Source organism: Pundamilia nyererei, unplaced genomic scaffold, assembly GCF_000239375.1.
Source record: "Pundamilia nyererei isolate P.nyererei 1_Seehausen unplaced genomic scaffold, PunNye1.0 scaffold00186, whole genome shotgun sequence".
NCBI lineage: Eukaryota > Metazoa > Chordata > Actinopteri > Cichliformes > Cichlidae > Pundamilia > Pundamilia nyererei.
In genome coordinates, this window is record NW_005187587.1 from 784,781 (window position 1) to 797,826 (window position 13,046).

General features: G+C 41.3%; 1 protein-coding gene across 2 annotated transcripts in view; it reads right to left on the minus strand.

The window, feature by feature from the left end:
- Positions 1-13,046, minus strand: part of prkcba (protein kinase C, beta a) — a 49,600-nt gene that overhangs the window by 12,543 nt on the left and 24,011 nt on the right. For both annotated transcript variants that reach the window (XM_005746979.2, XM_005746978.2), the window contains exons 3-11: positions 6,716-6,798; positions 5,469-5,580; positions 2,324-2,452; positions 1,800-1,956; positions 1,350-1,484; positions 1,111-1,207; positions 852-995; positions 576-749; positions 293-384 (exon numbers count right to left, since the gene is read on the minus strand). In XM_005746979.2, the coding sequence (XP_005747036.1) occupies positions 293-384; positions 576-749; positions 852-995; positions 1,111-1,207; positions 1,350-1,484; positions 1,800-1,956; positions 2,324-2,452; positions 5,469-5,580; positions 6,716-6,798 (1,123 nt within the window). The remainder of the gene's footprint in view (positions 1-292; positions 385-575; positions 750-851; positions 996-1,110; positions 1,208-1,349; positions 1,485-1,799; positions 1,957-2,323; positions 2,453-5,468; positions 5,581-6,715; positions 6,799-13,046) is intronic.

Below are 13,046 nucleotides of genomic sequence, written 5' to 3' on the forward strand. Positions count from 1 at the left end.
GAAAGCAAGAACAGACGAGGAGAAGCAAAAACAAGATAATAATGGTGGCACATCAACTTTGATGTGAAACTAAACTTATTAGTTAAGGAAAGTCTGGATGCCAAATTCTGTTTTGTTAATCACCATTGAGTTTCTTAAGTGGGGGATTGTTTAAGAGCATCGAAATGCTTGATTCTCTTCTAGATTTGATCAAACTCACTGTCTGTGTGTGTGTGTGTGTGTCTGTCTGTGTGTGTGTGTGTGTGTGTGTGTGTGTGTGTGTGTCTGTCTGTGTGTGTGTGCGTGCACTCACACAGCATGAGGCTCCTTAAACTTGCCGACCTGTTGGATATGGTACATAAGGTCTCCTCCATTAATATACTCCATGACAAAATACAATCGGTCCTAGGAGCAATAAAGAAGAAGCAGGAGACCAGAAGAGAGGAATAAATTATTCAGAATCACAGTTTACTGACAGGCTGATAATTACACAGTTCAAATTTACACAGTAAACAGACCAAAGCAAACAAGCCATGGAAGGCACTCTGACAACATTATAAAAGATAAGAAGCTGGTCTTGCTTCAAGCTGTCTCACCATGGTTTGGAAGCATGAGTGCAGCTGAGTGAGGAAAGGTGGTTTTCCTGACAGAGCGAGGACTCTCTTCTCCACCATGGTGCACTCCACGTCATCGTCTTGGATCACCACGTCTTTTTTCAGGATTTTGATGGCGTACAACTCATCTGTGCCTTTCCTCTCAGCCAGCATCACCTTTGAGGGAGTCAACCAAAGGAAATCAGTGAGTTTTAAAGAGATTTCATTCATGCCATGTTTACATCAGAAACATCACATTTCTACTGACGCGTGCCCCACCTTGCCGAAGCTGCCCTTGCCCAGAACCATGATGAAGTTGAAATCTGAGAGCTTGACGCGGTCCTGATTGCCGTTGCTGTCGTACTTGCACACCGAGGAGGAAGAAGAGGAGTCAGTGGGCTTCCCTGGACCCACTCTCGCTCTCTAGAGAGAGAATTAAAATGGTGAAGGGGGAAGAAGTAGTTTATTAGAGAACAAGAAATAGGCAAGAGCACAAATTAAACCAGTCGTCATTCTCGTCGATTTCTGTGAGTCTTACCTCAAACTTTTGCCGTAGCTCCTCATTACCGTCCTCTCCATCTGGCTGGACAGGAACATTAAAGTATTCTCCTTCCTCCTGGGACAGCATCTTAAACCTAAACCCCAGAATGAAAGCAGAGCATTGCCAGACAAAATCCAGGATTATCACCAGACTATGACAACAAAGCCTCCTAAACATTCACACCCCTGTACGTCCTGCCTGTATCATTCCTAGTTACACCTGTGTAATTTTCTCACCATCCATCTATCCCTTGTTTCTGTAGCTCTGAGATCCCAAAGGACAGTGATCCCATGAAGTCATTCCTGCTGGTCAAATCCCAGTCCCAGACCTCTACTGACAGACGGCGGTCCTTGTCAGATTCTTTGAGGTTGCTAAAAGGAAAAAAATGGAGGACAGTGAAACGGAAGATAAAGTGCGTTCCTAATATAGCTAAAAATGAAAACCTGAGATCACAGTCCTCTCATCTCTCTCTGTACAAACTTAAAAACAATGCAGCAAATCACAGTTTTTCATACCTTTCCTACCCGAGAATAGCTCGAAAAACAACGAGCACAAACAGGAGGAGGAGAGAGGACTGGGTCACTTGCACGAGCTCCAGTTAGGTTTGCGCATATGCGACTCAAAATGAGGCCAAGTGAGTAACTTTAATCAAAAGGCAAGTTATGTTCAACAAAAAGGTGTCTCACAAAGTGAAGGTCTCGTTCCACGTGGGGTTGAGGGAGCATTTGATGGTCTTTGTCTTCTGCTTGCTCTCACTCTTGGGATCGGGAATCAGCTTGAGCTTGACGTAGGGGTCTGACAGGCCGTTGGGATCCATGGGCACCAGGTTCTTAGCCTCTTTGACTGTGGGGGGGGTTGAGGACATAAATACAAATAAGTGCCAGAAGATCCCAGGATAAAACACACTTTTAGACTGTCCGCAATTTGTCCTTTCCCAAAGTGTTAGCGCAACCCATCCATGTCTAAAGCTTCAGCCTGCCCTAAATAACTCTGGCCACATTAGACAACACTTAACAACAGTTTAGTTTCTGTTCCATAATCAATCCACAGCTGTCTGAAAGGGAGCGCTGGCACGTGGGTGCATGTCCCAGTGGCAATGTGGGTCAATCGTTGGATCATTGATCAACTAATGGACTTTCCGGTTTTAGTCTTAGGCTGGCAGAGAGCTTTGAGATGCACTCAGTGCGCTCGTGTGTGTGGGAGCACTCACTGGTGACGGTGAGAGTGTCGTCAGTGATCTGCGCAGAGATGTGGATGCGTCCTCGCCTTTCCGTGTGATCCGTCCCGCACAGGCTCGGGACGTTGGCGACACATCGCTTGTGGATGTTCATCATACAGTCTGAACAGAGAGAGAGAGACAGGAAAATTGTGCAGGTTGGTTATGAATCACAATCATCACAGTCTGTCTAACATGTGACAGTCTGTGCCCTAAACCCCCCCAAAGTAATTACCGGAAGGCTTTCAGTGCCTTATTGCCAGATTAAAAGAGATTTAGGGCTGCACCCTAACAGACACAGGGGGCTTAAAAAATTAATCAAAAAAAACAAAGAGGTAAATTTGGAGACAGTTAGATAATAAGTAAAAACATGCTGGGTACTTAAAGTAATGAAAACTATTGAACTCTCAGATCCCGGACACCAGACCAAATATCACCCATACTCGTTAGGTCAGAGCAACCAGAAATGTGACCTCACCCACCCCCAAAGCCATCCTATAGTCCCTGACGTATGTAAATAAAAACAGATCCATCCATCAAATCCATAAATCCATACTTTATTCATAGTAGAACACAGAAAAACATCAAATGTACCATTTTAAGAAAAATATACTGGCTCATTATGAATTTGATAGGAGCAGCACTTCTCAATACAGGGGCATGTCTACCACTGTAGCAACAGCAAGTCTGCAAACATCTGAGATCAGAGGATTCTCCAAATCCTTTCAGTTGGTGAACTGGACTGCAGGGAGGCAAGTTTAGCACCTGGGCTCCTCTGCTATGGAGCTCTGTAATATGAGGTTTAGCATTGTCTTGGTGAAATATGCAGGGCCTCACCTGTAGAAGATGTCATCTGATGTTGCCTTTCTAGTTGTGCAAGCTGCCAAATTCCATAAACAGTAATGCACTCCAATACAATTAGAGATGCAGGCTTTTTGAACTGAGCACTGATGACAAGCCGGATGGTCTGCAGGATGTGGCGTCCACGTTTTCCAAAATAAATTTCAGACTTCGATTCGTCTGACCACAGAACAGTTTTCCACTTTCCTCAGTCCATTTTAAATGAACCTTGGCCCAGAGAAAATGCCTGAGGGCCGAAGAGCACCAACACTAAAGCTATGTGTTGTATATACAGGTTGGTCAGAACAGTTAAAAAATTTGTCTTCGGTAATAAAAGGCACAGCTAAACATTAAATCTGGACAGTGAGAGTAGAACACAGTTTAAGCAAAACTCATTATTTTACAGACTAGTAAGTGGGAAACAATTTGATCAATGCAAGAACACAGACAAGTCTAATAACCCATGGTCGTTTCTCAGTACGTCCACTAGATGGCAGACATTTCTGATGTACCACATTTTGCTCCACTCTGTTGAATCAGTGGGTGGTGTTGAGGTTCTGAAGGTGGAGAGTGAGAAGTTAATCTCTTGCTCTCTGTAGGTTTTCTTTTCCAGTAACAATAATGTTTCTGTGACCGTGGATTTCAATGTATTATCTCCAACAGGCACTAAACACACCCATGAGAACCATTAATCCATTAACGAGTGTAAACCTTGAAGACTACTTGCGCTTGTCTGCCAACACTTACAGAAATAAGTCTCATCTTCTGTATGATAATTATACATTTACAATTAATGAACAACTCGAGTGTTTCTATGGATTAATAAATAACCAAACCCACTTGTAAATTATGTCAAATAAGGTACTCTAGTATTTTCATGATGCAAAGTCAAAGCACAATGAGGAAACATCTGCCCACTAAATAATGCTGGCCTGAGTATAGCATTGCAGAGAGGTAACCTACTTCCTCTTCGTGCCAACACAAACAGTTTGTGACACAACTAAAGAAATGGAGGGGGGAAAATATTATGAGCAGCTTGATTATTGTGAAGTATTCATGCAAACTGCAGTCAGTGTTCAGCAGTGGAAGCTTTAACTTTAGCTGGAGCTGTAGCAATATGTGTGTCGTGAGTGAAGCTTCTGTAGTAGTAAAACTGATCAGGACAGGAAAAGAACTGATAAATCTGATATCAGATCAGATATAATCTAACGAACATCAGTTTCAGCATAAACTTTTATTGTCAAATGAAAAGCTTCTAGATGACAGAAATGTTGATCTTTGCCCGAGTATCCTGTGCTGCACTCTATGCTGCAACAGCATTAGTTTTTTCGCCCGTGCTCATCTACATTGTGAAAAACTGAACACACTGAATTTGCCTTTTTTTTTTTTTTTACCACAGAAGTGAAGAAATCTCAAAAACCTGAAACTTGTGGCCAATTCCTCAAGTCTTCCTCTTTCTTTCTTTTTTTTTTACACCATCTCGTAAATGTGAGAAACAACCAGATTTCATTTTTTAAACGTAGTCTACTTCCATACAAGTATCGAATCGCCCAATCACATGGCAGTAAATCAGTGCTCTTAGGCATGCAGACATGGTCTACACGGTCTGCTTAAGTTCAAGCCAAAAATGAGGAAGAAACAAAATTTAAATGTTTCTCAATGAGGCAGGGTTGTTGGTGCAAAACTGACTGGTGTGAGTGTTTTAGAAACTGCTGATATGCTGGGATTTTCCCACATAGTCAAAAAAATGAGAAAAAATATCCAGTAAGCGGAAGTTGTCTGGGTGAAAATGCCTTGTTGAGCTCTGAGAGAATGGCCAGACTGCTTTGAGCTGAGAGGAAGGCAACAGTTACTCAAATCCCCACTCGTTACATTCAAGGTATACAGAAGAGCATCTCTGCTGAAGAGCCTCACATTGAAGCAGATTGGCTGCAGCAGCAGAAGACCACACCAGAGGACATTTATGAGTTAAGTACAGAAAACCACGGCTATAGCTAACACGGGTTCACCAAAATAAGACAAGAGAAAATCAGAAAATAAACGTTGTCTGGTCAGATGAGTCCTGATTTCTGCTGCGTTATTCAGATGCTCGGTAGATGAGCATCAATACTCTCATGTCATTATTGACCAGTATCTCTGAGAAATGTTTCCAGCACCTGTGCCACAAAGAATTAAGGCACCTATAAAGGGAAATGGGGGTCCATCTCAGTACTAGCAAGGTTTAAAAAGAGCGTAAAATGCAAGCTTCTAAAGCACAAGGCTTCCTTTCTGAAACACAGGCAGATATTCGTGTACTTACGGTCACATTTCATTCCCTGGTGTATCAGCCCGTACAGGAGGGAGCCACAGTGGTCACAGAAGGTGGGGCTTGAGTAAGTGTGGACCCTAAACTTGTGTTTACTACGAGGATCCTGTAAAGAGGAGACAGAAGATGCTTGAGTACAATTATATTCAAGTAACTCAGACTGTTTCGGGTTGTTAAAAGATTTAAAGCTGCAAGGTTAGGTGTTCTCAGTTGTCCTGTTAGTCGCCATTTAAAGCCTGGACTCAGCTAAATTACAAGAAAAGGGGTTCTCAATTTCCTCTAACAGGTTCTTAATCATAATGTGTTTAATTTGCAAACCCACATGGATGCAAAAATAAAGTATATGGACAGCAGAACATTTCAGTCAGTGACTGATGATGAATCATTTTAAACCATGCGATATATAACGGCGCAAAAAAAAATCATATGATCTCCACTCCCCATGGCAGGGATTAGCCATAAGTAGATGACTTACAGTACTGATTTTCTGATTTTCTCCAGAGTAAAGCCTTTAAATGTTTAAATATTTTACGGGAAAACAAAAGAACTAATGTGAGCATGAGAGACCAAGAGATAGAGATGGAAAACTGAGTGAATTTAGAGGATGCACAAAAATAGGTAACAACAGCACTGGTGATATAACAAAAACAAAGAGCAGAGTTTGAGATTAATAAACATCAGTGACATGAATTTAAAATTAATTCAAACCCACAAATGGTGCGTGTGTGCGTGCGTGAGTGAAAGAGAGTGAGATATTGGGTCATTAACCTGATGCAGCCAGCCAGCACATTCTCCTATACTGACGTGTCTGAATGTGATTTGTGGCTGACATGTCAGCAGGAGTAAGGCTAGGAGGTTAGGGCTGTGTGTGTGTGTGTGTGTGTGTGTGTGTGTGTGTGTGTGTGTGTGTGTGTGTGTGTGTAAAGATGCAGGTTAAATATTTTTTAATGCATGAAGCGGTTCTGCTGTTGAATAATGGTTATTAATAAAATGAGCATGGTCAGCACTGGGTTTTGTTTTGCTAATGTGCTGTTTATTGAACACACACACACTCACACACACACACACACACACACACACACACACACACACACACACACACCTGTGCACGAACAGAGGTGTGTGTGTCTGACCTTTGCTTTCAGGTCTGACTAAAAATAAGGAGTAAAGGATCGAATAATCAAGCTGTGTAGATGTTTTATTCGTGCACAAGTGTGGGTGTTTACTTTCTTTATACTTACATCGGAGGCAGGTCCTTTGTCGGCCCCCGGACAGGAGAAGGTGACAAATTCATGACAGCGCTTATGGACCACAAAACAGCACACTGGGGAGAGGGAAAAAAAGTGAAAATCAGCTCGGGCTTCTTTGCGGTGCCAAATAAGGCGACACAATAACAACACTGAGATAAATCAATATGTCAATTATGTGGCATTAGTCACTGCAAAAAAAGCTCCTCGTATTTCAGCAGTTCACATGCATTTCTTTCTTGCTTCCAACATCTATAGTTAGTCTTTGCTTCAGTTTAGATGATTTTAAATTTAACCACAGCATGGTGGGAAGTCTAATAATCACGCCCAGTAACATTAAAGCTGCCACAGGAAACTTCCCATGTTAAAAGCTTCAAATGGCAGCAGGCAGTATAGCTGGTGATTTGACTGCTTGTTCCTGCTTGCTGCTTGAAATTATTCAGTGTAGCGACTGAAATAAACAGTTCATACTTGCATCCTTATATAGCACATGGCAGCTAGTAGGAAATAAATCCTGTTAGAGGGAAACTAGAAAGACAAAAAGTGCTTAAGATCTTCTGATCTTCACTCATTGCCGGGTAACGCAATACAAGAATTTGTGTCTTATTTAAAGATAATCATAGAACAAAATGTGAATTTTTATAACAAAGCTGGTTATTTTCTCAGTCATCAGAAAGTACCCATCACAAACTTATAGTCAAACAAACAGTCCAACCCGACGACGTTTAGTTCACCATCTGAATCTTGTTGGCGGGAAAAGCAGAAATACTTTGTTACTGTACAGCATGCTTATTTAAATGAACACCCCAACATTATACTATTTAAGACTGTGGCTCAGTAGAACACCCTATTAGTCTTATATAGACCAAAAAAAAGAGAGCTATCAATTAACATCCAGAAGCTGGTTGAGTTGGGAACAAATGACGAGGAACACAGACAAAAATGTCATTTTAAACATCGGTTTACAAGAACAAATCTCTCCTTCAGTTTATGTTATAAAGTTATGGATAAGGATGTCACCAGAACTGGGACTGATGGTACCTTTAGATTTCAAAACACTGAAAGCATTTTAAAATTAAAGCTGGTATATGCACCGAGGATTGTCCACAAAATCTGCACTAACTTATAATAGAAATTACCATCAGATTAAATATTCACTTGCAGCAGAACTGGTACCAACAGTACTGTCATCACCTCAGCCAGCTGACACACAAACGTCACACAGCCCCTCCCCTCACTAGCAGCTGAACTGCTGTTGAAGCATCTTCAGACATCCCGATCTGTGAGGTCAAGAAAGCTCAAGTATTAAACAGCTATTAATATTAACTGCTAGTATTAATAGCTGCATTAGCCGTCTGTTATCATTTTGTTACGGATAACACAATTATTTGTGTCCAAAGTGAGTTACATTTCTCTTAAAGTACCAGACTGAAGCAACAAAAAGTCTACCAGCAGCTAGACAGAAACGGTGGCAGCCTACCTTAATAAATCCATCTGATCAGCAACGAAATATGGGGTCAAGTTACCAGAAGCACAGGAAATAAACAGGGCTGAAAGTCAATACATTTAATCCAACCAATATTGTTTTATCTTTATTTATCCTTTGTCATTCTTTCCATGTGTTATTGTATCCGTAAAATGGTATTGAGTTTGAAATTCTAGCATTGTGACGACCTTCTTGCTCCTCTTGGGGGTTGGAGTGGGATGGGAATTTTTGTTGGGTAGATTTGGAAGTGGAAGTGAGCAATTTTGAGGTATCTGCAGTTTATCTGAATATTTACTTTTCTGACCGCTTTTGACTTTAACACAAATATCTCTGCTTTCTACTACTTGGATTTTCAAAATAAGATCCTTCATTTATAACGTGTTTGTGGGAAGTTGTTTCATGTCACTGCACATCTTCCCTAAAGCAGGCCAATTTGAACCTAAAGATAAGGAATAATAGCACAATGTGCTTATTGCTGATGTAAAAGAAGTCAAGTTGAGGAGGCAAAAAAAACAAAAACAACCCAGAGTAAAGAAGCTAAAGTTAAAGGACGAGCTAGAAAAAAATATCCCTGAAAGAGCTGCTTTTCATTTTTATACTTTAAGTTCGTTTCAGCACCTGTGCTTTTTCACTTTTATTCAGTTAAAGAAGTTCAGTCAGTACTTAAAACTCTATCAATATCTTTTAAAATAACTATTAGTGTATCTACTCGAGAGAAAAATGTCTGCCAATTTACCAACTCTGCAGCGCTGGGAATATCTACATTTGCTCTGGACCTAGCTGCTCAAATTTGTTTCGTTTTGTTTTTTCAGTTTGAATTTAGTTATTTGCTTATTAAACAAACTATTCTCAAGTTAATTTTTGTGTTCTATATTTGGTATCCCTGTTGGCACAATATCGCCACAAATATGAGTGACAGCGAGTCAACACACGCTCATATCCATTCAGTTCAGTTCTATGTTGTTTCGTTGACTTCGTCATTTGCCAGCAGAAGCTAGCAGCAGTGCAAATGAAACAGAAGAGGCAGCAGAGGGAGGTATTGCACGTTGCCACATCAGTAGCTATTGTTAGTCTACTAGTGCTCAAAGTCATTCTTAAGATTTCTCTCCGTTTCTGACGCTCACTCTCAAAATGTTCAGGGAGAGAAACACTACTTTGGACGTTGGTTAGGTTAAACGCTTGCTGTTGGGAAGCTTTTATTATACTTATTTTAACATAACATGTCGTCCTCCGCTCGATTCAATTTCATTTTATACGTCAACTTTATATACACGACGTGTTTTAGGAGGAAAAAGGAGAAAGAAAAACTTCTGTATCTGTATTTGAACGCAGCTATGACTTGAATTAAGCTAGTCCAAATAAAATGAAGAGTAACACTAGAACGCTTCAATTGCACACTAATACCAACAACTGGGTGTTCATATTAATCCATTCATCTCTAACATTTTTTTTTCATTTACAAAGAAAAGTTGTTTACATAAATCCTGATGTTGCCTTATGTATAAAAGAAAGATTCCCAGTCTCTTCCTCACAGTGGAGATTGCAGTTTGTTAATTATATATACTGTGGCAGATACCCACAGTTAAGGTATAGGTACAGGATTGCAACAGGGGGAAAAAAACTATATTGGTGCATCCCTAACAGAAACCCGACACTGTAAGTCTCCCTGGGTCTCACAAATTTCCATCTCCATGAACCAACACTGGGTAAGCTAGCTGCATGTTGCCTCTTTTTCAACATTATGTGCAAATTTAGAACACAGTGTTTGTTTAAAAGCACAAAAAACAAACACAACAAACATGCTGATAATTTGACTAAAAAAAAATAAAAGCAGATTCTACATTGTTATTTATAGTAATGATGAACGCAAACCAATCGCCATCAACCAAAACTGAGGAGCAAGGCTTGGGGAGCAGATCGCTAATTCAAGTCCACTTTGAAGCAAGAAAAAAAGAGAAGTCTTATCTTACATTTATCTAATTTACTTGATAGTTTCTGGGTTGTGCTAGGACAGAAATAGCAATCAACAGGTGTCAAGTGGCAAACCACACACACACACACACACACACACACACACACACAGGGTGTAGGCCTGTGTGGACCAGAAGGTTTTTAATCTGTTTTTGAATGCCAGCACAGATCTAATTAATCTCAGGTCAGTAGGTTTTTTAATCAACCACTGATTCAAAAAAGATTTAAGAAAAAAAAACTAAAGCCAAACTAAAGCTCAGAAAAAGAAACATCCACGTTTTTGTCTCATTCTCAGACGCAAGTAAAGAGCAATCACTTTCCACGGATGAAGTAAACAACCGACAGAGAGAGTGGAACAGTTTAGTCTCATCATCAGCACGGTATTTTAAACAAAAACAAAAAATCTTGCACCACTTCCACTTTGAAATGGCTCACAGTGTTATCTAAAAACTGAAATCTGGCATGACAATGGCTCTAACGATCATGACCATGAAAATATTACCTCACTGCAACAAGAGCCAGTTCCTAAAACAGACACACACACACAGACACACAAATGCAGGGTGACATTACGCTGTGCTTTAATCTTAATTATTCACCTTCTCATTACATTTGAATGAGGCACAGCGGCAACTGGAGGCACTTTCCACGGGTTTCTAGCAGTTAAGCAACAGAGTGCTCAAGGCCGTGTGTCCGTGTGAGCGTTTCATTAGAGCAGGAGTGAGGCTGGGCCACATCAGTCCGATTTTAAATCAAACAGACACCACAGACACAACAGTAATAGGGATGGGATGAAGACGGCCCTTCTGTTGCCCTGCACAATGCAAATGAGACCACGAGAGGGGAAAAAATAGAAGGCGGCGAGACAGGATAGACAAAAAAGAAAAAGAAAAACGAGTGAAGAAGCGGAAGATGTGGGGTTGCACGTCTGTGTGGACCAATTTGAGTTTTAGATCTCTGGAGTGAGGACACTTTTTCGGAAACCTAGCCCGCTCTGATCGAACAGCTGTTTGACAGTTTAGAGGTCGTTTCAGGGTCCGCGTTAAAATTAGTTTTACCTCTGGGGTTTGATAGCCGGGGTTAGGCATTCGGCTGTGACAGTTGGGGTTAGAGTAAAGGGGTCGGGGAATGTGTTATGCCAACGAGGGTCCTCGCAACGATAGGAGCACAAATGTGTGCGTGTGGGCAGGAAGGGATGGGGGCACAGCTGGGTTTGAGGCAATGTGAGGGGGTGGAAATTCATTTGTGTGTTTGCAGCATGTCAGAAAGACAGAAACAGAGAACTGGAGCGGCAGAAAACAGCGAAGAATGCAGCTGCACTTTAGAGGCTTTTGTTCATAAATCTGCACTGTCACTCACACACATCTGTACGCACACACACAAAAAGGTACACACTACTGAAAGACAGGCTTAGTGACCTGGCGAAGGGGTCTTTGCTCTGTTGCTTAGCAACCAGGCTGAGCCCTAGAGTCGAGTCTACACACGCCGCCCAATTTTATCTGACTGACGGCATCGGCAGCGAACCAGAGTCGATCCAAAAAAGATTCCTGCGAAGGACTGCCAGTTTCTCATCAACAGGAGGAGCGCCGGGAAATTCCTCCATCTTGGATGATTACCAGTACACAAAGCACAGACGGGGACACTCATAATCATCCTTCAGGCCTTAACTTGCATGAATAAAATGAAGCATAAAGATAATGCTGTGCTCCTCGATGGCTCTCTAAAGACTCTGGCTGAAGCTGCGCCCAGAAATAAAGTTATGATCTCCTTAATTTGTGGTTGGGAGTTGGAAATATTTAGATTTTTTGTTTGTGTGTGGGGCCGTGACTTAATACCATTTCACCTGTTCCACTAATATCCGTCTACACATACTTCATTGATTAGAGTAGGAAAAAATCATTCATCAGTGTATGTGAATGAGATTAACTGTGCTCCACCTGTTCCATTAGCACCACACAATTTTCATTATTGTGGGTTTAAGGCGCCAACTTTTATGGAGTTTAATCCATGTATGAGATTGATGACGCCGATGACCTGCCTAGGACTGGGCGATATGACCCAAAATTCATATCTCGATATTCTTTAGCTGGATGGCGATAAACGATCTATATCTCGATATTTTTTAAAGCCATAAAGTAAGAAGTTATTAACATACAGCGCAGATGTACAAGAAAAAATTACTCAGAAATAAATGATCAGCATTTATTAAATAATAATGCTCCATAAGTAAAATAAAACAATGTTGTTTTTGTGCATAACAAAAAGCTCACAATTGTGCAGTCAAAATGTAAACTAAAAGACGCTGAGCACAATAACAAAGACAGATTTCACAGCTGCTCTGTTCCCAAGTCCTACTGCCTGACTGACAGCCTGGAGTTTGAAATCTGCTTCGTAACAGGTGCCATTTATGGTCCTTATACACACACAGTACGGTAATATTACGTTGAAGCAGAGTACGTATCACTCCGCGAGGCTCCTCGGTAGCTGTAATGCTCCAACAATCCATCAAGCGGTGCGGCTCCGTAGCTTACCAAAGTCGTACCAAAACATTTTTTGAAAGTTTTCTGAGCGCTGTGTACCACATAAAATCGGTTCGCGGTCAGTAAGCACAACCAGAATTCATACATAAGGCTCACTGTCGATTTTTGGGAAAATGAAAGGATTTTAGGCGTCAGCGCGGTTAGCTCGTTAACGCATTGACGCCGTCCAGCCTCACGCACGGGGCGATCCGCGGTAACAGAGATTTGCCCCGTTAATGCAGCACTTAAATAGTAATCTCCAATTGTTTTCTTTTTACCGACCAGCTCCTCTCTGATAGCTGCCGTATCCATCTTGCCGTTGCATGCAGGTGAAGTGATTGGGGGGGGG